The sequence below is a fragment of the Mesoplodon bidens genome, assembly GCF_964165515.1.
Source record: "Mesoplodon bidens genome assembly, chromosome: 1".
Classification (NCBI taxonomy): domain Eukaryota; kingdom Metazoa; phylum Chordata; class Mammalia; order Artiodactyla; family Ziphiidae; genus Mesoplodon; species Mesoplodon bidens.
In genome coordinates this window covers 14,860,415-14,887,688 of record NC_138176.1, presented here as the reverse complement: position 1 = coordinate 14,887,688, position 27,274 = coordinate 14,860,415, and the positions used below count along the sequence as shown (strand labels likewise).

Sequence of the window (27,274 nt, the reverse complement as noted above, 5' to 3'; positions counted from 1 at the left end):
TGAACAATTGCGTAAAAATCAGCACATGAGGGGCTTCCCTGGTGGCGCAGTGGTTGGGAGTCCGCCTGCCGATGCGGGGGGCGCGGGTTCGTGCCCCGGTCTGGGAGGATCCCGCGTGCCGCGGAGCGGCTGGGCCCGTGAGCCATGGCCGCTGGGCCTGCGCGTCCGGAGCCTGTGCTCCGCGGCGGGAGGGGCCGCAGCGGTGAGAGGCCCTCGTACCGCAAAAAAAAAAAAAATCAGCACATGAAATACACAGCCCAGTCAGTCACTCCTCTTTTTTCCAGTTACAACAATGAAGAAGGAAATTTAAAGAACGAGATCATCCTGAGTATTTAAAACATGAATGCATTGGATTTAGTTAGCAGTGAGGCCAGCCTTGGCATGCTGGGGAGGCCAAGCATTGTGAGAAAAAGGCACATCAAGCCCTCAGACTTAGAGGGAAGCCCGTTTCCATTCATTCTGGGTGACTCAGATCCAGGGTGCGAACACATGGCCCCAGCAGGCTGAGGCGGCAGCCTGGGGACAAGTGAACTTCTTGCCCCTGTCTCGTGGCTGAAGCTCACAGACGCCTCCATCCTGGGTTTAAAATGCAGAGCAGTGGCTGCCGGGGCAGAGTCACCCTGTGAAGAGGAAGAGAGGCCTGTCTGGGCAGGAATGTGTGTCTGCGAAGCGTGAGCCTGGGTCCCAGCACCCTGGGCAGTGCAGAGACAGGCGACAGGAAGAGGACCAAGAAAAGCTTGGGACCAACCGGTGACCGTCCTCACTGATGGCATCCCTCTCCTCCTGGGCCTGGGCCTTGCAGGGCAGGATGGAGATGGGCTTGGGCGATGGGGGGTTTTCTGTCCTCGGAGCCCTCACCCGGGCACAGAGCTCAGAGCCGGGGCGCACAGCGCCACCTCCCCAGCTCCCATGCTCACTCACGTGGCTCTGAGTGATCCAGGGTGAATGCAGACTCCGTGGCCCTGGACAGACCGACGGAGTCCTGCATTCCAGAGAAAACAGTCCTGAGGCACAAGATTGTGAGCAACTTGCATATAGTAAACATGAAAGAGAAAAAGGCCCTTAAAATGCCCATCCCGGGTCTCCATGGGCGGTGCTCCTTCCCACAGCCAAATGAGCATCAGCCCCTCAGGAAAAGTCAGCCCTTTCCATCTCTAGTTTCAACTCTCGCCAGGTTTATAGTTGACACATAATGAGCTCATCACACACGAAGCGGCCCCAATGAGTGAGTCAGCAATAAATCAACAATCTTTTTTTTTTTTTTTGCGGTACGCGGGCCTCTCACTGCCGTGGTCCTCCCGTTGCGGAGCACAGGCTCTGGACGCGCAGGCTCAGCGGCCATGGCTCACGGGCCCAGCCGCTCCGCGGCATGCGGGATCCTCCCGGACCGGGGCACGAACCCATGTCCCCTGCATCGGCAGGCGGACTCTCAACCACTGCGCCACCAGGGAAACCCAAATCAACAATCTTAATGGAGGAATTAATAACAAGCAAGTGGGATTAGATTAAGAATCAGTTAACAGAGAGGAGAGATTAAACGCCCAGTAAAATGCAAGGCCAAGAGCCGCTCTCAGGCCACCCTTGGGTTCTTGGAGAGAAGTGCCCTCCCCTAAGGCACTTGGGTGGGTGACAAACTAGGGTAACCACTGCTGAGTTTACAGGGGTCCTTGGAGGGGCCAGGTAGGGGGTCTGAGCACAGAGGTACTTAAGGGCCAACCTCCTTCAGAAGCATCTTGATTTCTCACGACCGCACTGAGTGCCGTTAAAACTCCAAGGCACAGAAACATGCAGGGGGCTGGAGGGAAGACAGCGGGGAAGGGGAGAGAGAGAGCAGGAGGTACCCTGTGCAAACCCAGCTCCTACTGTGTCACTGGAGCTGTACCCATTGACCGCGGCCTTGCTGCTCAGCTCGATCATCTGGTGCAACCGCAGCTTCCGGCAGTAGATGGAGGCCGCCTCGGGCTCCAAGGCAATGATGAGCTGCTCTGAGTTCTCGGGGGAAGCCAGGCCTGCCTGGAAGACAGAAGGCAAGGCTGTGACCCAGGGTCCCAGGCCAGGACCCCTCCAAGGACACCCACGCCTTGGGCTGACACCCTGCAAGGAAGGGACACTCACACTCTGCTTGTTTAGGAAATTCCCTCCACAGGCCTCTCCAGAGCCTAAAATCGGGGGTGATCGGGTGCTGGTCCCCAAGCCAGGTACCCAAATGTCACAGAGTGGGGAAAGAAAATGTACCAGCACCCTTGGGAAATTCCAGGCTCTGTGAGCCTCAGGGCCTCCTGCATTTGGGGCCTGCTTGGCCCAGAACTGAGAAGCACAAAGGGGCAAAGGACTGAAAACTTTGAAAATCACCACGGGATGGAAGGCCAATGGTCTGTTTCCGGTTCTGTTCCAAGGCCCAGGCCCAGGACTAAATGGTCTGACCGAATCGTAGCAAACCCCGATCTTGGGTGGCCTAGGAAACAGAAGGGCCATCACTGGGCCTCAGCTATGCAAGCGTCTGGTTCTGTTGTGTGGGAATCTGACCTGTTATCTCCAGAGCACCAGGAGGGCCCCAGGACAAAGCCCCCCCGGAATCCCACAGAGTCCCCATTTCCTAGAGAGCAGGGGGAAAGGCCACTGACAGTTGTCTTATTCAAAGCCTCTATCCCTTTCACAGCAGAAATGCTTCTGCCCCGTGACACCTGGCTTGTTCCAGTCACAGCCCCTCCAGCCTTCACGAAGAGCAGCCAGGAAGGAGGCTCCGGGACCAGCCTTCTGAGGATGCTCAGAGACACAGCCCGGCTTGGCCTCTCACGGCCTTGACCCGGAGCACGAGATCTAGCTTGCTTGTTGGAGCTGCCCAAGCTCACGGCTTTCCTTGGTTGCTGGCACAATGGGAAATAAAAACTGGCTCCTTCTATCACCACTGTGCTTGCTGTCTTTGCTGCCATTTCCAAGGAAACCCGGGATGCGCCCTCGTGTGGCACCCCTTTGGAGATGTCTCCCAGGTCTCCCCAGGCCCCGGGGGGTTAATGGACTCATCTCGTCAACCAGGGACAAAGGTCTGCCTCATGTCACACATGTACAATGACCCGGTGGGGAAGAGCTGGCCTAGAGTCACGGGCATGCGCGGAAGGAGCTTAGGAGGGTCCATTACTGGGCAGGGAGGGGAGGGGAGTTCAGGTTAGAAACTAGAAATGCCTTTCGTCCAACGCCTTCACTCTGTGAAGAAAGAAACCAAGGCTCGGAGAGGTAGGGCAACCAACTGTCCCGGTTCCCTGGGGCGCGGGCCTTTCAGTGCTAAAACCGGGACAGTCTGAGGCTCCAGGGTATCCCAGAGAAGTGGCGGAGCAGCCCAGGCCCAGGCCTTGAGCCTTGCAGACCAGCTCTTTAATTGGTTCTCAGCTCTCCTGCCCTCAGTAACTCCAGGTACTGGGGTAGGGCCCGGGCCTCTGTGCTTTGACAAAACCCGCGGGTGCCCCTAATACTCCTGAACTGGTCTGAAGGTACGCTCTCTACTCATTTACTCGGCGACAGTGCTGCCTAGACCTGCTGCCATTCATCTTCCCTAATCACCACACCCCCAAACGAGCCAGTTAATTACGTCTTAATGAGACACCATCAGCCGGCAGGTGACTGAAAATCTCCACTTTGCCGAAACCATGAATGCCTCGCAAGGGCAGAACCCGTCTGGACTGATTTACAAAACCAGATGGAACCGCACACGCCTACACCCTCCGCCAGGAACCCGCCTCCTTCCTGCCTTGTACCCTTGGCTGAGGCCGACCACATGGGCAGCATCTGTGCCCATCAGCAGGGTCCCCAGGTCAAAGAGGCCAGGTCTGCCCTTAGCTTACACGGGTCCCTAGGTTAGTGACACAGATGCGTGACAAGATTTCCCCATCCAAGGGAATGAAGGTGCCCCCTCCCCCAGCCTCACTTTCTCACAGGGTCTCCTCAGACATCCTCAGCACAAAGGCAGACAAAGGTTAAAATGCCCGATGAAATAGGACATGGGTTACACGTGTCAGGTGCCACCAGGAACAGTGAAACCTCTGAACCTTTACCCCCAGGATCCCAGAAGAAGAAATCCAAAGTGACACCAGGAGGAGCCCCGTCTACAGAACAGCGCTCGTGGACTGGTTCTTCTATCCTCATGGGTTTGTACGGAAAGCCAAGGCCCTCCTAGAACAGAAGCTCACAGGCCCAGCTCCCACAGCATGGGCTGAGGAAGAAGGAGAGACGCGTTACAAAGCAACAGTGGGCCCTGGATGTACAAGCCTCTCCTCCAAAGTTCAGGATGGAGGATAAGCTTGGAGGAGGCTGGGGCGGGGGGATGCAGAGCAGAGTGACGCCCAGGACTCAGTGTGGAGGAAAGGCACGGGCCCTGCCCACTCAAAAGGCACATTCCTGTCACTGTGTCCCACTGGGATGTCAACCAGCCAGGCAGCTCCCATGTGGCTGGTAGGAGCAACAGGGGCCTGGGCCCAGCGGGAATGGGGACGGCAGGCGACAAAGGAGAGAAGAAAATAGACTCCCTTGTTCCCCTCCATGCCTACCCAGAAATTCTGAGCAGGATCTCTAACTTAGATGTGAAATATCTATGTGGAAAATCACATCAAGAGGTCCAGTAAAATGTAACATTTTACTCCAGGCTCTTCACTCAAGGGCGTCCGAGGGTACCTGGTGTGTGACTGAGACCACCCCCCCACTGGATGCTCCCACATCCTGAAGATGTGAAAGACAAGCAGGCTGACCTGAATCTGCCCCAAACAGCTGTGGGCTGCACCCCTCAGGCGGCCTTTCACCTGTCCCTCCCCAGCTGGGCTGGCCTCAGCGCCACAGCAAAAGCTTTGACCCATTTCCATGGGGAGTTCCCCACAGTACCCTGCTCAGGATGCAGACAGAAGCAGAGGTGAAGAGGACCCCAAACCAGAGGAGAGGGGAAAGGCAAGGTCAGTGGGGGCCCCGGCAGTGCCTGGGAGACCCAGGACAAAGTAACCACACTCCTTTGCTTAAGCCAGCCCTCCTGTCCACTCCCCAGTGAGGGTGAGGGGCCGTGTCCCTACCCGCAAACTCTCATAGAGGCCACAGGGAGAGGGAAGGGGGAGGCAAAGGGAGGCAGCTGCCTCTGCACAGATTCCCAGTCACCAGGAGGCTTCCCAGAGCTGCTGGTGGGCTCCAAGAGAAGGAGGAAACGCGAACGTCTCTGCCAGACTCTCAGAAACCCAGATGTCTTTATCTCTGAGAGAAGGATCCAGTGCCCTGAGATGTAAGCTTTGTTTCCGCATGAAAACACTTGCCATCCTTCTCAGCAGAAGCCCTCTGGCCTGGCAGCTGGCAGGAGACCTGGGGGTCTTTTCCTGGGACCAGGCCAGGGTCAACCGGGGCAGGAGAGCTCTCTCTCCGCTTTCAATAATTCTGCCTCTGGAGCTGGTATCTCAAGGCCACTGTTGTGTTCCAGTGTGAGCTCTCCCTCTGCTCGGCCCCCGGCCCAGCACCTAGCATATTCTGCCCCTGACTATAGATCCAGCCTCTCCCACAAGATGGTGCACTTTCCAAGGGCAGCAGTCAGGTCTTCTTGCCCCGGAGCACACAGTAGGTGCTCAGAGGGCAGATGCCGAATGAATGAATCACTCATCCCTCCAGCCAGCCTTTATTCTGCAATTTCTGGCCCTTCTCATGAGAGCATTTCTAACATGACCCGAGGATTCTGCAATCTGATTCTGCGTCTGAACAAGGAGGTTGCTACCCCATTTGACTTCTCCACAAATCTGGGCCAGCAAGAGCGCCACCGTAGTAGTTTTTAGCGCTCTGCTTCCTGGCCACAAGCTCCACCTGAAAGGACCAGGCGGGTGAGAAGACGGCACTCCAGGGGGGCCGAGGCGTGCGCCGTTACCACCTCGACCACTGCTCCTTGGTCCTGCCGTCAGCCAGGCAAATCCGCCAGGGGCTGTGTCCACAGCTGAGAAAAACAGCCAGACCAGCGGAGTGCTCAGCTGGCCTGGTGTCAAACTGCAAAGAGCTACAGCTGCACGGCTTCTGCGAGTCATGGGGTTGGCTTTCTTTCCTGATGTGATTATTTTTCACTGCAGTTCGTTCAGAAAGGGAGGCAAATGCAAGCTGCGACTCCGTGTTAGAGGAGATCATCGTACGTTGGGGAACATCATTTATTTAACAGGTTTCTGGAACCTACTAGAGTTACACATTTTAGGCAAAATGCCTCTAGAAATACACTGGACTACCTCCTCTGCATGATGTGCTCAGGATGCAGGGGAACTGTCTCCTCATTCTGGGTCTTTTCTGAGGCCTCAGAAGAGGCATCAGCTGTTTCCTTCTGCCACCATCTTTTCACTGAATGCTCTTAAAGGGTCTAAAGCTGCCCCGAGGCTGTGGATTATAAAAGGTGGAGACTTAACCCACTTTCTCAACAATCACTTGACAGCAGAGGAGTTTTGGAAGCTTCACAGATGAAACTGTCCCCATGTCAAGTGCTGGGCAGCCCTCACTGGCAGTGAATCTCAGTCCTCCAAGTGCAGGCCCCAGGCCCACCCCCTGCAGGCCTGCTTCTCCACGGGAGATGCTGCCCAGAGATTCATCTCCTGGCTCCGGTCCAGGCCTCCTCCCCCTCCCCCAGGCCGGTGGAGGATGATGTTCAGCCTCCATGTGACTGTGCCATGAACTTGGGCTCGGGAGGCCTCCCATGAGCCCGGAAGGAGGGGCTCCACTTGCCACAGGCAAGCGGGGTGGACAGACCAGTTTCCCAGCTGCTCTGAAGGAGAACCAGCCCACCTCCTCATCCTTCCTGTTCATCTGTCAGAAGCCAGGCCACAAGCAGCAGCACTTCAGGTGGAAGGGCTGGTGGGCACTCTCAGATTTCAGAAGCTGGGCGGGCCAAGAACTGTCCTTTTGCTCAGGTTCTGTAATTATCAGCTTTCTCCAGAGAAACAGAGTCAGCAGGATGTATGTATATGTAGAAAGAGATGTATTATAAGGAATTGGCTTACACGATCATGGAGACTCTCAAATCCCAAGACCTCAGTCGGCAAGCTGGACAGCCGGAAGGGCCGATGGTATAATTCCCTTGCCAGCAGGCTCAAGACCCAGGAGGAGCTGATATTGCAGTTGGAGTCCAAAGGCAGGGGGAAACCAGTGTTCCAGTCTGAAGGCAGGCAGGCAGGCAGGAGGAATTCCCTCTCATTTTATCTAGGAAGGTTCAGCCTTTTGTTCTAGTCAGGCCTTCCACTGATTGAATGAGACCCACCCACCTTAGGGAGGGCAATCTGCTCTAGTCAATTGATTTAAATGTTCATCTCATCCTAAAACACACTCACAGCAACACTCAGAATGATGTCTGACCAAATATCTGGGTATTCGTAGGCCCAGTCAGGTTGACAGATAAGAGTAACCATCACAGGTATGCATCTTTCTTACTCTGCATAATAAATGGGAGGTGAGGAGGGAGAGTTGGAGAGATGCTAATTTTGGAGAGTAGCAAGCTCCATTTCCATCTTGTCATGAAGACTCTCCCAGAAGACAGGCTGAAGAGGGTGCCCCTGATATGCCACCTGCCCCTTGCCAGAAGTACAAATGGCTTCAATGAACCACTTGGATGCAAGTGATTTGAGAGCAGGGCTCCTGTCCTATGACTCGAGCACCTACCACAGTCCGGGCACAGGAGGCCCCCGGCACAGGCTGTTTAATGAATAAATGAATGAGTGAACAAAGAATGAATGAATGGTACCTGCCATCTTAAAATCCATCCAGTGACTGTAAACTGAACACAAGCATCAAATCAGAGCTACAAAGGGCCAAACATTAAGCTGCACAGACACTGTCCTGGACAAACGTCACCCGGCATGGAGAAGACAGGCCGATCCACAGGGTGTCTCTGGGCCTCAGGAAGCAAAGTCCCCCATCCCCTCCATCCATGCTGGCCACCTGGGCCCTGCCCAGGAGCTGCTGGCCCTCCTACCGCCTGAGGTGCCAAAGCCTAGAGGACGCCACACCCCCCTCAGCCTGGTTTCCCCCTTGGCCTCCCCAGTGTAAGGGGCCTCTCCCCACACTGGCCCCACCCCCTCAGAGAGGCAGTCCTTGAAGAGCCGGCCCAGGGCTCCATGAGCCCCGACAAACCTACAAGTCACCGCACCTCTTTCTTTTTCAGGCTAAAAATAAGAACTGTTCCCTTTCCGGGTCACATGTTTGTTGCTGAAGTCTTCCCATGGGCTGGAAAATGAAAATCAGAACCATGATTCTTGAGTATCCTTCCTGGGAAAACTCAGGATCCCAGGCTGTGTCTTAGCAGACAGCCATGTCCCAGTGTCCCGTCTTTCTTTGGACACTGCCTGAGGCTGACACCAAGGAAAAGCTCCCTGATGCCCAGGGCTCCCATGGACAGTGAAACTGCATTTGTGTCTCTTCCTTTTTAAAGAAGTTGCCTCTTTCTGGAACTTCCACCTTCTTCCTTCCTCCCTATAAAAACAAATCTATTTCTGGCAAACACGAAGACTGAGCCAGATTCTCACGCTGAAGAGAGGCAGGGGAAAGCAGAGGAGGCAGCCTGGGGCAGGGAAGGGAAGGGAAGGAAGGGAACGGGGAGCACGGGGCGGCGGGGGCGGAACACTGCCCTTCCTTGAACGCTACCGGCCGCCTGGAGTAAAGCCTCAAGCGTCCAGGACAATTCAGGACGCCAAGGTGCCTGGGGCCATTTGACCGTGTTCAGAGATCAGCGTTGACTAGATGGGCATTTTGAAAGGAATGGTTTATATTTATACATGTGGCCACAGACTCAACATCAAAGGTGCGTCTCCAGGGAAAGGTGGCTCTCTCCTGAGAGGTGTGGCAGGGGACAAGGGGACATCTATGACCTTTGTGTCTTTCCCCAGCCCACTCAGGTTGAAGGCTCTGAAAACTGATTCTCAGCACAGACTTGACCCAGGCCCCAGGGTCGGCTTTCATTTATTAACCCAGGGGACTAAGTACCACAGGGGCCAGCTCTGTCCCCGGGACCAGAACAGCAGGTCAGTACGGCCTGCCGTTCTTGCCATGAAGTCAGACACTCATGGAAGCCCCATCATGGCACAGGTTGTCTGCAAACAATGTGAGGGTTGGAGGCCATGAGGCTTTTGGCACCAGTGGTGCGCCCTGCACCCACGAGGGATGGGCTGGCCGTCGACGCTGGAATGCTCTGTTTCCATGGCGCCGTGTTGACTGGCACGCTCCCTAACTGTACCACTGCCCTCACCCAGCTGTGGGTGTCCTCCACCAGGCAGGTCCAGCAGCCCTCTCCCCTGTCTGGGGCGCCAGTACATGCCGTGCTCCTGTGTTGCTCCTAAGATGAACCATGCAGAGGACAAGCGTACTGCCTTTATTTCCCAGCTGCACATGTGCAGCTTTCAGCCTCCACCAGGCTGATGTGCCTGGTCCATGGCCATTGGCCTTGTCTTTATTTCTTCCTTGTTCAAATATTCTTGGTCCCCAAGCCTTTTCCTTGAGGGTCTCACTTCCATTCGCCCACAGAGAAATACCTCTGAACCTCAGTTTGCAACCCTAGCCCCAAGGAACCTACAGGGGCAACAAGACCTGGAAATGAATAAAGTTAGAAGGAAAACTGAGCCCAGCCCCACCCCTTGTCCGTCTGACCCCCGCTGCTCCCCCAGGAGGAAGCTGAGGAATGGGAAGTCTCCTGGCCCCCCGCCTGTGGGAGACCCCTCGCTGCCTCCCCAAGGAGGCCTGTGAATGCTGGGGGACCCTGGAGTGGGGTGACAGCCACCGCCAGCTGCATCTTGGGCCCTGCCCGCCCCCGGCCCCGCACTTACCTGGTAGGCAGCTTGTCTCATGAACTGCTTGGCGGGCTGTTTCCAGATGGCAGGCACTGTGATAACCCATCTGACATCAGAGTTCTCAAACTCTGAACCCGTCTGATCGCTCAGCTCCTAAAGCCAAGGAAAATGCAGCAGGTCAAGTGGACAGAGCTGGTCCTCCTGTGGCTCTGCTGAAAATCCAGGCTTCCTGGCCGTGAACTCTTGGGGCATCTATTTCGCGGCCCCCCGAACTTATCAGCGCCAGGAACAAGAGTCTGTTTTCCGAATATACAGCAAACAGGGAGCTCCCAGCTCCTTCCACTCCCTGGATGTGGCTGCAGGTGGGAGACGGGCAGATCTGAGGCCTTTGGCCACTTCCTAGTCATGTGACTTAGGGCAAGTGACAACTTCTCAGGCCTCAGCTTTCTTATCTGTGCAGTAGGGATAATAATAAGCTCATACGCTTATTGGGAGGATTGATAATTTCCTGAGAGCTACACTTCCTGACAGCTTGCTCCAGTGTCAACCTTGTTAAGCCCTTTCCATACCTCAACCGCATTAATCCACTTGAGAATCCCGTTAGGAAGAGATGAGCACCGCCCCTCTTCTACAGGTGGCAAACTAAGGCCTAGATACGTTCGGTATCTCTGTGATGATTGCCCAGCTAGAAAGTAGCAGAGCCAAAGTTTGGACCCAGACGCAGGTCTATCTTGACTTGAAGGGCCAAGGTCTTAACTAAATTGTTACTTTTGGTCTCGTATCTGAACAGTGTCCGGCCCACAGGAATGCTTAATGACTGGTAGCGTTTGTTATCAGAGTTGTCACTGTCACCCACCTTACTGCAGGCCTAGCACATCAGTGGAGTATTCCTGGCAGGATGGGAAGGGTAGGAACAACATGACCTAAGCAAGAACCGTGCTGCCCTTGACTTTCAGTTAATGTAAAACCTATCTACAAAACAGAAACAGACTCACAGACATAGAGCTCAGACTTGTGGTTGCCAAGGACAGAGGGATGGGGAGGTAGGGGAGAGAGAGGGATGGACTGGGACTTTGGGGTTGCTAGATGCAAACTACTGCATTTAGAATGGCTAAACAACAAGGTCCTACTGTATATGCAATCTCCTGGGATAAACCATAAAGGAAAAGAATATTAAAAAAAAAAAAAGATGGTGCAGTGGTTGAGAGTCCCCCTGCCGATGCAGGAGACACGGGTTCGTGCCCCGGTCTGGGAAGATCCCACATGCTGCGGAATGGCTGGGCCCGTGAGCCGTGGCCACTGAGCCTGAGCGTCTGGAGCCTGTGCTCCGCAACGGGAGAGGCCACAACAGTGAGAGGCCACACACACAAAAAAAAGAATGTTTATATGTGTATAGCTGAGTCACTTTGCTGTACAGCAGAGATGGGCGCAACATTGTAAATCAACTCTTCTTCTTCAAAAAAAAATCAGTGGGACCCATGTGGATAAACAGGACGGGTGGAAGCATCAGAGGTTTCCACCAGGCCCAGGTAGACAAAATATGTCTCTAGAATAGCTCTCAGGCTCAGTATTCCCACCAGTAAAATGGGAAGAATAACACTAACCCACAGCGTTACTGGCAAGATTAAATGAGAACACACAGGGAACATCCGGCCCAGAGAAGACCTCTGACGGATGCTTGTTCCCCCTTCTGCTCCCCTCCTGTTGCCACATTCACCAGACAAATCTGAAATCAAACCTAAACACACACTAATGTGCTTCTGCATCAAAGTCCGCTCTGGGGACATGTTTCAGAAGATTAATAGGCTGGCGATTTTTTTCCTAATGGGTATCTCATTTTCTCTATTGTTTCACATAGTTATCTTGGGGCTGACCCACCCTCTCACTGAACTAACTTCCTCTTTGATCAGTAAATTTTTTTTCCCTTTTAAAAAAAACTTTTCATTTTTCATTGTGAGAAAATACACGTAACATAAAATTCACCATCTTAACCATTTTTAAGTGTGTGGTTCAGTACATTCACTAAACGTTTTTTTAATAAACATGTTTTTAAAAACATCTCTGCTTTAGACCAAAATGAAACAAATTTTTTTTTTAAATTGAGGCATAACTGATTTACAATGTTGTGTAAATTGCTGGGGTACAGCAAAGCGATTCAGATAGATATATATATAGATATATATATATGAATGAATATATATATAGATATATATATGAATGAATATATATGAACATATATATATATATATATGTTCTTTTTCAGATTCTTTTCCATTATAGGTTATTACGAGATAGCGAATATAGTTCCCTGTGCTATACAGTAGGTCCTTGTTGTTTACCTATTTTACATATAGTACTGTCAAACTCCTAATTTAAATCCCAAACTCCTAATTTATCCCTCCCCACCCCTTTCCCCTTTGGTAACCATAAGTTTGTTTTCTATGTCTGTGGGTCTATTTCTGTTTTATATATAAGTTCATTTGTATCATTTTTTTAGATTCCACATATAAATGACATATGATATTTGTCTTTCTCTGTCTGACTTACTTCACTTAGTGTGATAATCTCTAGGTCCATCCATGTTGCTCCAAATGGCCTTATTTCACTCTTTTTAATGGCTAACATTCCATTGTATATGTATACCACATCTTCTTTATCCATTCATCTGTCGATGGACATTTAGGTTACATCCATGTCTTTGCTATTGTAAATAGTACTGCTATGAACACTGGGATGCATGTATCTTTTTGAATTTGCATGTATCTTTTCATCTTTTCCAGATATTTGTCCAGGAGTGGGATTGCTGGTGAAAGAGCCAGTTTTTGTTTGTGTTTATTTTTGTTTTTTTCATCATGTTTTATTTCCTTGCAGGTCTGCACTGGGCTTTAAAAGCAGGTGAGCATGTGATGGGTTGGGAGGGATTCTAAGCGTGGTGCCTGTAACCATCCAGGCTATTTTAAACTCTTTAAACAGGAAAAGACTCAAAGATGAATGATGGGCTTCCCTGGCTGTATGGAAAGTTGTCTGATGAGCTGTTTGTTCGCCAGTGGGTGGAGATCAGCTTGGAAGGGAAGGAACCTGGCACTGACTGAACATCTCACGTCAGGCACTTTCACTGACTGTCCCTCGTGAATAGTGAGGCTGCTCCAGGGACGTGATTTCTGAGATATTCTACTTGAGCTTATTCTGGTCCAACATGCAATAGTCCCCCCTCTGCACTGAACCCACCTGCCCCTCAAACACCAGCCAGCCTCTTATGCAGGGCCTAGTTCCTATACACCTCCTCAAACAGCTCTTCTGCATGGAATTTCTTTACAACGTGTTCCCTGCTCACAGAAGGTTCCGGAAGCTTCTGGCTGAGCCGACAGGTCCACAACCACCCACCTACCCACGCCCGTGCCTGACCTCTGCCCCCTCCACCTCCTCCCTCCCTTGAGAGATGGGCTGTTCACGCCTTTCTTCTTGGCCAACTTGAACCACACTCGTAGAAAGTCGTAGACTTTCTCAAGTTCTACGTGTTCCCGGAGTCCCCACGGCTGCTCCTCTTATTCCGGAGGCCCCCACCTCCCTCTGTGCCTTCATCTTTCTCCAGGCGCTGAGCCCATCCCTCTGAGATCCTTTTCTTCAGGCGGACAGAGGTCCACCTCCTCTCCTGCTTCGCTGTCTCCTGGACCAATGGCGGCTTCCCTTCCACAGGTCCCCGCCGGCCTTACTGCTCCTGCCTCTGGCTGGTCACCACCTTCTTCCTGAAGCGAAGCCAGCCCATCTCCCTCCCACTTCCTTCCTTGGAATCCTCTCCCCACCCCTTTTCATAGAGGAACTTTTTCCCAGGAACCACTCCCTCCCTCCACCCCACCACGTTTATCTCCCTGGTTTTCATGTTCCTCAAATGACCCCTCAGCACTTGGAGTGAGTCTCAGCCTCGCCCTCAGCCCTCGGACAGACTTGCTTCAGGATCTCAGTGAGCTGCTAACATATCACTCTCCTCCACCTGCCGGCCCTCGGGACCACGTGGTCTCCCCTCCTCTAACGCTATCCTTGTGGCCATGGCAACCCCTTCGAGAAATCCTTTGAGGGCTCCCCACGACCCAGGAAGAATTCCTTCGTCTGGCCTTCGAGGCTTCACACGATCTCCTTCGGAGCTTGCTGCTCCTGCTCTCTGCAGCCTCGCCCTTCGCCTGCTCCAAACTGTCTGCTTCCCACAGCGGTTTGCTGTTTTCTTTCCACTGAGCTGTGCCTGGGCCGTTCCACCAGTGCAAAAAACATCCGCCCTTCCAGCTGCCGCCTGTCAGAGGCCCGCAATCCCTCTCCTTCGGGGGGGATTCCCTGCTGCTGCCCTTGGGCAGAACCTCTGCCTTCACCGAACACTCAACACCCACGGATAACCCCTCATGACGCCCACCCATCGACTGTATGCACTGGGTTTCTTTCCACGTGGCCAGAACTTGCATAGCACCTGGCTCACAAAAAGTACTCAAAACAAGAGGTACTTGAATGGATGAAAGCAGTGTTACGACCTCACTTCTTTGTCTCCCTCTAGCCCTATTTCTAGAAGTCTATTCTACTCTATTTCTAGAATGCACTAAATTTCTTCTAGCAATCACATAATACCAAATACTTCTGAAGTTCCGAATTCTTTTTGGATAGAGATCAATACACGAGGCTCTTGAATCATCTGATCTACACCCACTCATCACCATGCCTGTGGGAGGGGACACTGAGTGGATGGCTATATTCCATTTGGAAATTAGCCATTTTCTTAATTCTGGGCCATCACTGAACAAACCTTTGCAAGGGCAAACCAAGGGGGCTTATTCACCTGGTCAGCTTCTTCCATGGGGTCTGGGGTGGGGGGCATGGAGGAGAGGGGGGACAGCAGCAACTATTTACCAAGTAAATAGTTGCTGAGCCCCCAGGGACGCATTTAACATCTAATATTTCACTTACTATCAAACGACCCACGAGGCACAGTTACCTGACCCCCTTTTCATGTTAGGAACGTGGGTATCAGAGAGAACGAGCACCTTGCCCAAGATCGCACAGCTGCTGCGTATGTCTCCCGCCTTTCTTTATTTTGTTTTACTGAGGTATAATTCACATACCATAAAATTCACCTTTTTAAAGTGCACAGTTTGGGACTTCCCTGGTGGTGCAGTGGACACGGGTTCACGGCCAATGCAGGGGACGCGGGTTCGATCCCTGGTCCAGGAAGATGCCACGTGCTGCAGAGCAACTAAGCCCGTGCGCCAAGACTACTGAGCCTGCGCTCTAGAGCCCGCGAGCCACAACTACTGAAGCCCACGTGCCTAGAGCCCGTGCTCCGCAACAAGAGAAGCCACTGCAATGAGAAGCCCGCACACCACAACGAAGAGTAGCCCCCGCTTGCCGCAACTAGAGAAAGCCCGCGCACAGCAACGAAGACCCAACGCAGACAAAAAGATAAAATAAAATAAAGTGCACAATTCAGTGGGTTTTAGTATATTCACAAGGTTGTGCAACCATCCCCGCTATCTAACTTCATCACCCCCCAAAAGTAACCCATACCCCCCGGCAGTCACTCCTCTGCCGCTCCCCCAGCCTCTAGCAACCACGAGTCTACTTTCTGTCTCTATGGATTTGCCTCTTCTGAACCTTTCCTACAAATGGAATCATACAGTATGTGGCCTTTTGTATGTGGCTTCTTTCACTTAGCATCACGTTTTCAAGGTCCATCCACGCCATAGCAGGTGTCTACTTCATTCCTTTTTAAGGCTGAATAATATTGCAGTGTATGGGTGAATCCCATTTAGTTAACCATTCATCCACTGATGGACATGTGGGTTGTTTCTGCTTTTTGGTTATTATGAATAGTGCTGCTAGAAACATTCACGTACACGTTTATGTGTGAATATATGTTTTCGTTTCTCTTGGTACATACCTAGGACTGGAACTGCTAGGCAGATGGTCACTCCGTGTTTAACCTTTTGAGGAACCGCCAGGCTGTTCTCCACAGCAGCTGCACCATTTTCCCTTCCCACCAGCAGTGCACAAGGGCACATCCCACTTTCTGAATACAAAGCGCACATTCTTTGCCCCGAGGCTGTCCCTGCTCCCCTAGCTGGCAGGTGCCCCCTGCCCCAGCACAGGCTCTGGCATGTACCTACCTTCAGCGCCTGTTCCTTAAAGTAATTCAGGGCATAAGCAAAGATTTCAAGGGCTTTGATTTTCTTGCCATTTGCTGCCGTCAGGTCTGTATCCATGGTGAGGTCCTAGAGCCGGGACAGGAATGAAATGGTGAGAAGAAGGAGAGACATGCCTTCTGGCTTTAAGCACTGTCACTTGGAGACCTGGGGAACCCAGTGAACCATGTCTGTGTTTCCTGGTGTTTGAGGGGCAGACTAGGATGGCACGTCCCCCAGGACAGGGCTGGCAGCAATGTCCCCTTACTGTGTAGGAGGCCCTGGCTGCTCCCCTCAGCCCCCACCTCCACTGCTCCCTTCTTCCCTCCCTCCCTCCCTCCTTCTTTTCCTCTCTCCCCTGGATCCTCTGGGGGCAGAGGTTTCGGGGCAGCAACGGAGCCCGGGAAGAAAAAAAAAAAAGGCAGCAGACGCCACTCCCGATGCAATTTACATACTATTTCCACATGACACACATGGTCCCCCTTGGGAGCCCCCCTAATGGAAGTCTAGATAATCATACCACATCACTGATGTGCACGGTGCTAAACAGACACGAAGCTTTCACTTCCCGATGAGCTGCCAACCAAGTCACAAAAATAGAAGAGCTCCTATTTTAAGGCTTGTGCTGTCTAATCCCCTGGGAGCCCGGCATCATTGCCTTCCTCCCTCTGCCAGAAGCTACAGCAGTTGCTGAGTGCAGTCCTTGGGTGTAAGATGCTCCGTGAGATGCCGGATGGACTGCGGTCATTAAAAAATGATGAAAATGGTCCCCAGAGGGTGGGAATGGGCAGAGAGGGGAGCAAACCTCAGGAGGAAACCCCCAAGTCTCCTGGAAGCAGAAGACGCGTTACCACCAGGGAGAAAACTCAGTGTGGTCTCTGGATGGATCCGGGCTGGGTGATGAGTCTTTGCCTTTGGAGTGTGAAGAGGTATCAAGCAGCTAAACCGGCCTTGTGGGGCCTGCCCATCATCCTGACCCCTGCACACATGCTCACTCCTCCCACATCTGGGGCTCAGCAAAAACACCCCAGCTTTGGGGTGGTGGCTCCCACGCGGCTTCCAGGCATCAGGAAGCCACAGGCTTGGAACCGAAAAATTCAAATTGAAAAAATTCCTGGGCTTCCACCTGCAGGAGGTTCCTATTGGGCACTGAATCCCATCAGGTGAAACAGGAAGGATGCATTTTGAGCCGAAGTCAGTGTGCTTCAGAGAGAGAGACACACACGGATGAGCACCGAGCCCTGGAAGGCAGGGTGCTGGCTGCAGCGTTTCCCAGTAACATTTGTTTTGTCGTCTGCAAACACTTAACAAGCAGACATATGAAAGCAATAAATAATAGAAGCTAGCAATTGACTTTAAGTAACTAAGGACCGACCGGCATGGTCCTGAGAGCTTTGTGTATTTTGATTCCTTTAATCCTTACAACATCCCCATAAGAAAAGCACTCTCCATGTCTCCATTTCACAGATAAGGTAAAGCAAGGCAAGGAGAGTCTATGTGACTTGGATTAACTATCTCAAAGGTGTCAGAGGTGGGATTTAAACCCAGGCCATCTGGCCTCATGGTCTGTGGTCTTAAACACTATCACCTTGGGGCTTCCCTGGTGGCGCAGTGGTTGAGAATCTGCCTGCCGATGCAGGGGACACGGGTTCGAGCCCCGGTCTGGGAGGATCCCACATGCCACGGAGCAACTAGGCCCGTGAGCTACAACTACTGAGCCTGCGCGTCTGGAGCCTGTGCTCCGCAACGAGAGGCCGCGATAGTGACAGGCCCGCGCACCACGACGAAGAGTGGCCCCCGCTTGCCACAACTAGAGAAAGCCCTCGCACAGAAACGAAGACCCAACACAGCAAAAAAAAAAACAAAAAAAACCACTATCACCATCCTGCATCTCTAAGTACTGATAGTTAAGGAAAATTTAAGGGATAAAATGCTTAAATTGAAAAAATTCTATCCTATGGCCCAACATTTCGATGAAGCTTGGGGGAGGGCGCTAATCAGCTTGGCCATCTTACAAAACCCTGGCAAGTTGGAAGCAGAACTACTTCAGGCATTGGGCCTCCAATTATTGAGCACTTGATTTCCTGAGCTACCCCCTTCCCCACATAGAAGGTTAGTGAGCCAGTTGTTGCTGGTTGTTACTTCCAAACTGGTTAGTTATAACCACTACCCTGAGGCCCCAAAATGCTCCCTCATCCCTGAGTCCTTCCTTCAGGATTCCTTGATCTCCCAACAATCCTGCAGGTGAAGGGGGATCTCCCGGCACAGCAGGGGTCTCCCAGCCCCCTATGCCTGTGCTCCATCCAGCCAGTGTCTCTCTGATTGGACAATTTCCAAAGCAAACAAGTTGCTGAACATTCTGAATATCTCCCTGCCCATGTGTATGTCAGAAAGTGCTGTGTGTTCCACAAAAGTGTTGTGTGCTCCAGGTTGTTTCTAAAATCAAGGTGAATGGACATTCATTTCTGCTTGGGAGAAACCTGAGGGGCCCCAAGGTCTGGAAAGGCTGGAGGAACCTCAGGGTCTCGAATGCAGAGGACCTGGGGCCAGGGAGAGGCTGGCTTACCCCAGTGGTGTGCAGCTTCATCTTGAACTTCTCCAGGTACAGCCACTGCTTGGCCTCATTGGGATCAAGGTCGTGGTAAAAGTCCCTGGCAGCATACCCGAAACTGTGGAACTTCCTCTCCGGAGTCAACAAGATGGTGGTTGGAGTCTTCTGGTTGGACACCCCAGGGTCGCCTCCCTCCCATCGCCTGCCACCAAGGAAAGGCAGAGGTCATGGGCCTTCTTGCATAATCCCAATGCAGGCAGCACTGGTGTGAGCACCTACTGTGTGCATGGCTGTTACAGATGTGAGTGCCCATGGTGGCTGCCAAAGGTACCCTCTGGTTTAGCTGGTTGAGTAGTGACTAGAGACACAACTTCAGTTAATAAGAAAAATGAAAGGGACAAGTGCCAGGTTCTGGCTCAGTAACAAAGTCTGCTTCATCCTTTCATCGTTTACTGAGCATCTACTGTGTGCCAGCTGCTAGCGACACAGAGATGAAACATTTACGTCTCTGCCTTCAAATAACTCACAACCTAGTATAGGTAATGGTTTTTTTGTTTTTTGTTTTTTGGCTTGGGTTTTGGTTCTTTAATTTGCAAGCACTCAACAGCACATGGATAGCTGGCTTGCATCCTCTTTGAAACAGGTAGGGTATAAACAAACACATAAATACCTGTCTTATCAGATGGAAATGAGGGGACCAGGGAAATGTCCCAGAGGGGTCAGAGGAGACAGAGGTGCCAGAGCTGGGGCCTTGGAAAGAATGCAGGGCTCAGGAGAGACTTGATGTTGAAGGAGGGAAGGACACTGCAGGCTGCTCTGAGGTGGGCAAGCTAAGTGACTGTGTAGGTTGGAGAAAGCGTGTAAATGAGAAGAGTGATTGTGTACACGTGTGAAAAACGAGATTGGGAAGGTGGTAGGAACCAGGCTGAAGAGAACCCTGAGGAGTGAGAGATTTAATCGGTGAGTAATAGGGAGCCACTAAAGGTTTTAGAGCAGGGGCAAGACCGAATCAGAGCTACTGTTGACTGGAGCAAACTGGACTAAAGGGCGGGAGATGGGAAGCCAGGTGGCTGAGCAGGAGGCTCAGGCCTCGAGGTGAGGGAGCTCATACAGGGGTAGAGAGCCCTGGGAAGAGAGAGAGGGGATGACGGCGGAGGAGCTGTCCAGCGGAGAACCGAGCCAAACGGCCTCGGTGGTGAGCAGGTGCAAGAAGCCCTAGAGGTTTCAAGCATGGGAGCCTGGAGGAGAGAGTGCCCCTCACAGATGCCAGCAGCCCTGGCCAAGAAGGAGGCAGGAGGAAACATGGAGAGCTTTATTTGAACGTTCTGGCATCGAACTCCCAGGAGGGGCTTGAAGATACAAGCCTGGGGTTCAGGAAGACATCCAGGCAGGAGACAGACCTGGGCACCCCCATACTGGGGGCACAGTCACAGCAACAAGGTGGATGAGAGTGCTGACAGGAATCGTGAGGAGGGAAGGAACCATATCCTGCACATGTATATGCTGAAGAGGACCCAGAAGCGGGGAGGGGTGGGTACAGACAGACAGGCAGGCAGATGCGATGGGATTATGTCCTGGAACTGATGGGAGGGGCCATGGAGCAATCAGAGGGTAGGCTGAGCCCCAGCGAAGCTTCCTTCCTTCTCGCAGATAGAAGGAAGGAGAAAAGTAAAGAGAGTGGATGCTTCTCCCTCCTTTGGGGCCACGGCAGAGAAGGCCCGGCTGCCAAGAGGCCAGGGTGCTCTCTCCTCTACCAGGTCCTGGCTCAGCAGCTGGCTCTGGTCCTGCCACTAGCCACACGACCCCTACGGGCAGTCCCTGATGGAGACACATGCCCGAGGGGAAGCGCACCTCTCCCCCTGGCCTGCCTTCCTGGGGAGGCGCTGCACTCCTGGATGGGCTCTCACCTGCCCCTGACATCACAGTCCAGGTGGAGAGCCAACCTCCACCTAGATTGGCCACACAGATGAGGCTGGAGTCATCCCTGGCCGGTTTCCCAGTCAAGCCACATCAGGATGCAGGCTTCTACCCAGGGAGCCAAAGTCCCCATGGTGACCCCACTGAGATGCAGGGATGATCACCAGCCCAGGCAGACACTGGCGCCTGGGCCAGAGGTGTGCACCACACAACCCTTCAGAAATGGATTTTCCATTACTATTAACACTGACATTTTCAGTAGGTAATGGACTTCCTGGGGTTTTGCCCTTCAAATTTTTAATTCTTCATTCCTATTTAAATACAAAAACGTAAACTTTCTCATTTATAACTGTGTCAGTCTGGATCATGGTTATGTTAATATGTTCTGAGTGAAATAAAATTCAGGTAGAACCTCCTTCCAAAAATCTCTACGATAACTAGGATAATGTCCCTAGAGACCCTGAACTCTGTGGATGCTTTGTGAGAATTCCTCCCCAGCAAGTTCAAAGTTACTTTTGCTCTTTTCTTTTTTTTTCAGTTTTCATTGTATGACTATCCCTTTGAAATAACATTTCTTAAAACAACTAGAAGCTGATAAATGTTGATTCTAGCTTTTAACACAGAGCTCTTTTCTTTCCAAGGTTCCCACCTCGGGAGATGGCAGAGCGGACGCTCACAGCATGTCCCACTAACCAGAGGCAGAATCTTGGTGGTGACTGAACACCGAAGGCTATGCTGCAATCAGGGTTCTCTACTAGAAATGGCTTTTTGTTATTTCCTGATGAGACGATACCCACGGGTCTCTGAAGCATCTGAGGACATCCAGTTTTCCAGAGGAAAGGCAGGGCCTAAATCAAGAGTGGGTAGGGGGATTCCCCGGTGGTGCAGTGGTTGAGAGTCCGCCTGCCGATGCAAGGGACACGGGTTCGTGCCCCGGTCCGGGAAGATCCCACATGCCACGGAGTGGCTGGGCCCATGAGCCATGGCCGCGGAGCCTGTGCGTCCGGAGCCTGTGCTCCGCAGCGGGAGAGGCCACAGCAGTGAGAGGTCCGCGTACCGCAAAAAAAAAAAAAAAAAAAAAGAGTGGGTAGGGATCACTTTTATCGTGACTTATGTTTTAAACAGCACTCTCTATAAAAAATGCATAAGATCTTATTCTGGGAGTGATAACTAAATTCCACAATTACCAGCTGAAGGAATTGCAAAGCCCATCACAATGTATCTTCAGAGCCATCCTTGGCTTTGGAAAATCAGGGTGAAAAATCCCTGGTTCCCAAAGCTTTGAGTGGTCACAGACTGCAAGAAGGCATGAGCCAGTCTGGGGGAGCAGGCACTGGTGCCAGGATAGACCAGGGTCCTTGCAGACAGCTGATCACACGTGGATGGGATAGATGCCAGGGCTGCTGTGTGCATGAGCTGGGGGGCGGGGGAGTGGCCCAGGAGACCCAGGGCAGCTTCAGGGTGAAGTTGGCTGAAATTCACCGCACTCTGCTGCTTCTCAGGCGCGGTGCTTCCCACTTCTGGTTACTGTCATCTGTTCACTTGAAAGAACTAGCACCTTCCCTGCTTACAGTTTACTACGTGTTAAGTGCTTGAGAGGAAATCTCCTTACATGTGCACACACACTCTGTCAAGCAGGTACTACCATTATCCCCATTTCACAGATAAGGAAACAGAGCTTTAGAAGGTTCAGCAATTGCCTGAGGTCACATGGTGGTGAGTGGAGGCCTGGGTCTCCTCCATCACCAGCACCTTGAAAGTCAGCACCTCTTGCCCAGGCTGTACGCTGGAATCACCTGGTTTCAAACATACTGTCCAGGTCCTTCCCCAAACCAAGTCAGAATTAAAGCAACACATGTACAGACCAGGAACCTGGAGCCCAGAGATCAGAAGTGGCTTGCCCAAAGTTGCACGGAGAGTTTGGGCCAAGCGGGGCCAGAATCCAGGACCCGCTGACTACGTACCATTCACCTGCTCACTGTACTAATCCCTCTCCCCTCCCCCAAGGCCCTCCCCCAAGTCTCCATAGTTACAGCGACCAGCGCCAGCACCTGCCCCTCCCTGCCCACAGCACTCACCTCATCACATGGATGCATTCTGGCTCCTTGGTGAAGCTGTAGGCATAGCCGCTGGATGTGGTCCCAAAGTCGACAGCCACCACCACGAGAAACGTCTGCTGCTCAGAGACGTTTGGGTCGGCATCGTTCTGCAGATAACCGAGCGGGGTACAGGGAGTGGGCGGGGCAGTCAAGCCAGGCTTTCAGAAGGGTTCCACCCTGCCCTGCTGTGTGCCCACTGTAGACAGAAGCATATTGCACATTCTGGTTCAAGGCTGCCACGTGGTGAGCTCTGGGGAGACGGCAGGCTTTCTTAGCCCCTACCTGACCGACTCAGGGAGAAATGGACGTGTCTCCTGAACAAGGGCCAGGCCACTGGGGAGGGCCCCTGCCTACACTTGCCCAACACTCCCTTTATCAACTGTGCACAAACGTGGCTAATTACGGAAACTCTTCCATCTGGGCTGGAACCCCAGTGGTTCCCTGAGTGACACCCCCCTCTGCCCCCCATTGCCCTCTCCCAGTCCCTGCACAGACCTCCAGACCCTGCTCAGCTGTGCCCCGTGTACCTGCCAGGTGACCCCTCCACCTGCCCGGGCGTGTCATGCATGGGTGTGGGGCTCAGCATACCAGGGACCCTGCCCGGTCCTGCCATAGCCAGCAGATGACCCTGCTGAGTCCTGTCCCCTTGGGGCCCCAAGCCTTTCGTCATCTGTCAAGTGAGTAGGTCAGGCCATTCCAGACTTCCAAAAAATTCTTTAAGCAAATGTAGACTTTTTTTTTTTTTAACATCCACAGAACTTCAAATTATACCAATAATTTTTGGATTTGAAGAGTACTGGTTAGAGCAGGGGGTGAGAGCCCCACGTGTCTGGCCTTTCATCACACTGCCCCCCCCATCCCGTTCAGCTTATCCTGAAGCTTTTACAGGGAACCCTCAGGGTACAGAGTTTGAAAACCACAGGACCCAGCTGTTAGGTGACCAAGCCTCTCAGTTTTCCCAAGCCTGAGGGAGTTCAGGATAGAGGACTTTGCGTGGAAACCAGGACGGTTCCAGGAAAACCAAGACAAGCTGGCGTCCCTACCTAGCGATGGCTCTGAAGTTCTTCTCAGCAGGGTCTGCTTTGAGGATCTGAGCAGCTCGTACAAAGCCGCCCTTTCCTCCGGGTACCTCTCTCTGGTTGGCTACATGTAAATCCCTGGAACGGCTGCCCCACAGTATCCACCTTTGCAGTGAGGGGCAGGGCGGGAACAAATGCCCAGCGCTGCCCAGGTCCTCTCTCTCGGGCAAGCTGGTGCAGAAGCGATTACAGCCCCAGCTTTTGGTCACGACGGTTAACTACAGTGGAAAAGCCAGTGCATTTCACTGACTCACCTGCCAGCCCCAAGTGGCTGCTTCCTACAAGAGGATGTCTCGGTCTCTGAGCCCTGAATCTTTAAAGAGCTGCTCCCACCCTGCCTGCTCATGTTACCCACACCCAGGCCAATGGCTCCAGAAGCATCAGCCACACCATGGAAAGCCTTTGCTGACCCACAGTGGCGAAGGGGCTTGGTAGGGCTCACGTGGCTGGCACTAGGACAACTTAATCTCCACCCATGAACGTGAGAAGCCGCTCAGAAGCCCATCACATGAGAGGCGCCTCTGAAAGCAAAGGTCATCAGCACACGTACCCCCCTCCCCATACACACACATTTCTTACCACAGTGTGGGAAGGGGACAGAGGTGTTATTCCTGTGTCCCCCAGACTCCGGGCTGGAGATGAGTATGCAGATGTAGGGGTCATTTCTGAAAGGAAAGACAAGTGCGCTCCTTAGAGGTGGTGTGGACTGAGCCGGAGAGGAGCAATGAGGGCTGCACGGCTTTGCTCCTGCAGGGACTGTTGCCCCTGGAAAGCCAGCTAACGTGGGGTGAGGCTGAACTCCAGCCAGAAAGGTAGGGTGTCTGATCTGTCCACCCCGGTATTTGATATTTAAAACTTGACCAAATGAGACGCTCCTTTTCTCCCAGTGACCACCAGGCCTCTCCCTATGTGCCACCCAACTCCCACTTAGCAGAGAGGCTGCCCAGTCCCCAAATCGCCTTGGCACCTGGCTCACGCCCTCTGTAGAGCCAGTCCTTAGCCCAGGCACCAGTATGGACCAGAGGAGCCTGTAGCCCCCTGAGATGATGTGCAAATTTTTCATGCATTTTCTTGGAAGGGCATCCACAGCTTTCAGGTTCCCAAAGGAGTATGGGACCCCGCCCCAAAGATTAACAACCCTGATCATAAGAATAGAGGACAGGAGTGCGATTTCCAGAAATAATTTCCTTGTTTTGTGGATGCATCACCTCCTCCCTCCCTCTGGCATGAGGCCCTGCCAGAACAAGGGGAACTCATCTCTCTTCAGTGATGCTGCAGGGTTTTGACATTCAAAAAAAAAAAAAAAAAACCATAGCAGAAAGACAGATAGATTAGCATTCCTGGGTCCCCCACTTGGGGCCCTGCAACAACCACGAGGTCAAATCAGAGAAGAGCCAACAGCAAGGCAGCATGAATATCATTTTGTCGATTCCCCTACTGCTCTTGCAATTACTCAGGCACAGACATTGGTTCTGAAACCTTGCCAGAGCCCCGTGGCTCTCCCCCAGGGATGAGCACCCAAGGAGAAGTCGCCCTGTCCCTGGTCAGTGCTGGAAGCTCCACCCACTCTCCCTGCCTGCTGCCCAGGACTGGCAGGGCCTGCAGAGCAGCAGAACAAGCACTGCAGGCTCCCCCTGCAGAGGTGATGGCCAGATCCTGGGCACCAACAAATCCCAGGTACCATCTAGTACGTTCTGCAAATACTGCTCCATTCGGTATATAGACTAATACTTGGTGGGGAAAAAATGGGTAATGTGCTACAACAATACCTGTAGTCAAGGAAACCCAGAGGGTATGAGGTATCTGGGAAAGACCTGTCTGCTTCTAGGGCAGCACTAGGAGAGGCTCCATCTGCCTCTGCTTGCCAAATCACTTTGGTTAATCCCATGCGCTTACTGATTTTTTTTTTCCTGCTTAGTGAGAACTCAAACGGCATCATTACAGTGGGCGCCAAATGGGTTGAGGGAATAAAATGAATTATGAAAGAGTGAATATGAAGCTTCAAATCTGCACAGCCACCTTCCCAATCTGCAGGCGTATGCTCCCTCTCCTCCCGATAAGGCTGAGTTCCAATCTTTGGGAGAAAGGTTCAGAAGCAAGTAAGTACAGAGGCCACAAATCAACCTGTGGGGCAAAGGACTTGAACAGACATTTCTCCAAAGAGCATATACTAATGGTCGATAAGCATGTGAAAGATGCTTAACTCATTAGTGATTAGGGAAATGCACTCATTAGTCATTAGGGAAATCAAAACCACAGTGCGATACTGCTTCACACCCACTAGGATGGCTCTAATTGAAAAAAAAAAGGAAATAACAAATGGTGGCAAGGATGTGGAGATATTGGACCCCCTGTATGTATCTTGTGGGAATGCAAAATGATACAGCTGCTGTGATAAGCAGCTTGGTAGTTCCTCAAACAGTCAAATATAGACTTACCATAGACTCAATTCCACTCCTAGGAATTCCACTCCTAAGTATCTACCCGAAAGAATTGAAAACAGGGACGCTTGTATGTGCGTGTTCACTGCAGCATTATTCACAAAAACCAAAAAGTGAAAACAACCCAAGTATCCTTCAACAGACAAATGGATAAACAAAATGTGGTATATCCATTCAATGGAATATTATTCAGCTGTAAAAAGGAATGAAATTCTTACACATGATACACCATGGATGAACCTAGAAAACATTATGCTAAGTGAAATAAGCTGGACACAAAAGGACAAATACCATATAATGTTTAGAATAGGCAAATTCATAGAGACAGACAGTAGATTAGAAGTAGCCAGGGGCTAGAGGGAGGAATGGGGAGTACAGAATTTCCATTTTGGGTGATGAAAAATTTTGGAAAAAGTAGTGACGGTTGCACAACATTGTGAATGTAATTAATGCCACTGATTTGCACACTTAAAAATGGTTAAAATGGCAAATTTTATGTTATATATACTTTACCACAATAAAAAAATTTTATTAAAAAAAACTTGCTCGGGGCTTCCCTGGTGGCGCAGTGGTTGAGAGTCCGCCTGCCGATGCACGGGACACGAGTTCGTGCCCCGGTCCGGGAAGATCCCACATGCTGCAGAGCGGCTGGGCCCGTGAGCCATGGCCGCTGAGCCTGTGCGTCCGGAGCCTGTGCTCCGCAATGGGAGAGGCCACAACAGTGAGAGGCCCGCGTACCGCAAAAAAACCCCAAAAAAAACAAAAAAAAACTTGCTCATCTGAGAGGAGAAGCAATTTCCGATTCTACTAGCACCATGGCTCAGTGCTCTTGAAAAGAAAATGGAGACGTGAGCCTGGCTCCTGGACCAGCCGGCTAAACTTCAGCTTCTTTGCTCATCTCCCAGCACAGGGTACCCCCTTCCATAAAAGCAGGGGGAGGTCAGCATCTCCACTTGTGAGTAGCCTGCCCTGCCCCCACCCCCCTTGGGCAGCCTGCAGAGAGGCACCATCCTGCGCTGGGAGCCACCCTCTCTCCACCGGCTATACCTGCAAGGCCTGCAGCCATGTGTCCACATTTGCACAGAAGGTTTTGGAAGACACCGAATGTCTAATTGCCCAGAAAATCTGGTGCTGGCAATTAGCAAACAAGCTATTATCTGCAGAAAAACCATCCACCCCGCTGTCTGCTTGGTTCTAATTATCCCATCACTCAGCCCTTTTCAGAGCATGTCCTACTGACCTGTAAAATAGCATATGTTGGGCCA

At 52.1% G+C, this 27,274-nt stretch overlaps 1 protein-coding gene across 1 annotated transcript in view; it reads right to left on the bottom strand.

Annotated features, from left to right (window-relative positions):
• HSPA12A (heat shock protein family A (Hsp70) member 12A) overlaps positions 1 to 27,274 on the bottom strand; it is a 70,795-nt gene that overhangs the window by 10,134 nt on the left and 33,387 nt on the right. Inside the window, exons 2-7 of the mRNA XM_081243755.1 lie at positions 24,148 to 24,233; positions 22,469 to 22,596; positions 18,489 to 18,675; positions 15,908 to 16,012; positions 9,801 to 9,917; positions 1,842 to 2,013 (exon numbers count right to left, since the gene is read on the bottom strand). Of these exons, the coding sequence (XP_081099881.1) occupies positions 1,842 to 2,013; positions 9,801 to 9,917; positions 15,908 to 16,012; positions 18,489 to 18,675; positions 22,469 to 22,596; positions 24,148 to 24,233 (795 nt within the window). The remainder of the gene's footprint in view (positions 1 to 1,841; positions 2,014 to 9,800; positions 9,918 to 15,907; positions 16,013 to 18,488; positions 18,676 to 22,468; positions 22,597 to 24,147; positions 24,234 to 27,274) is intronic.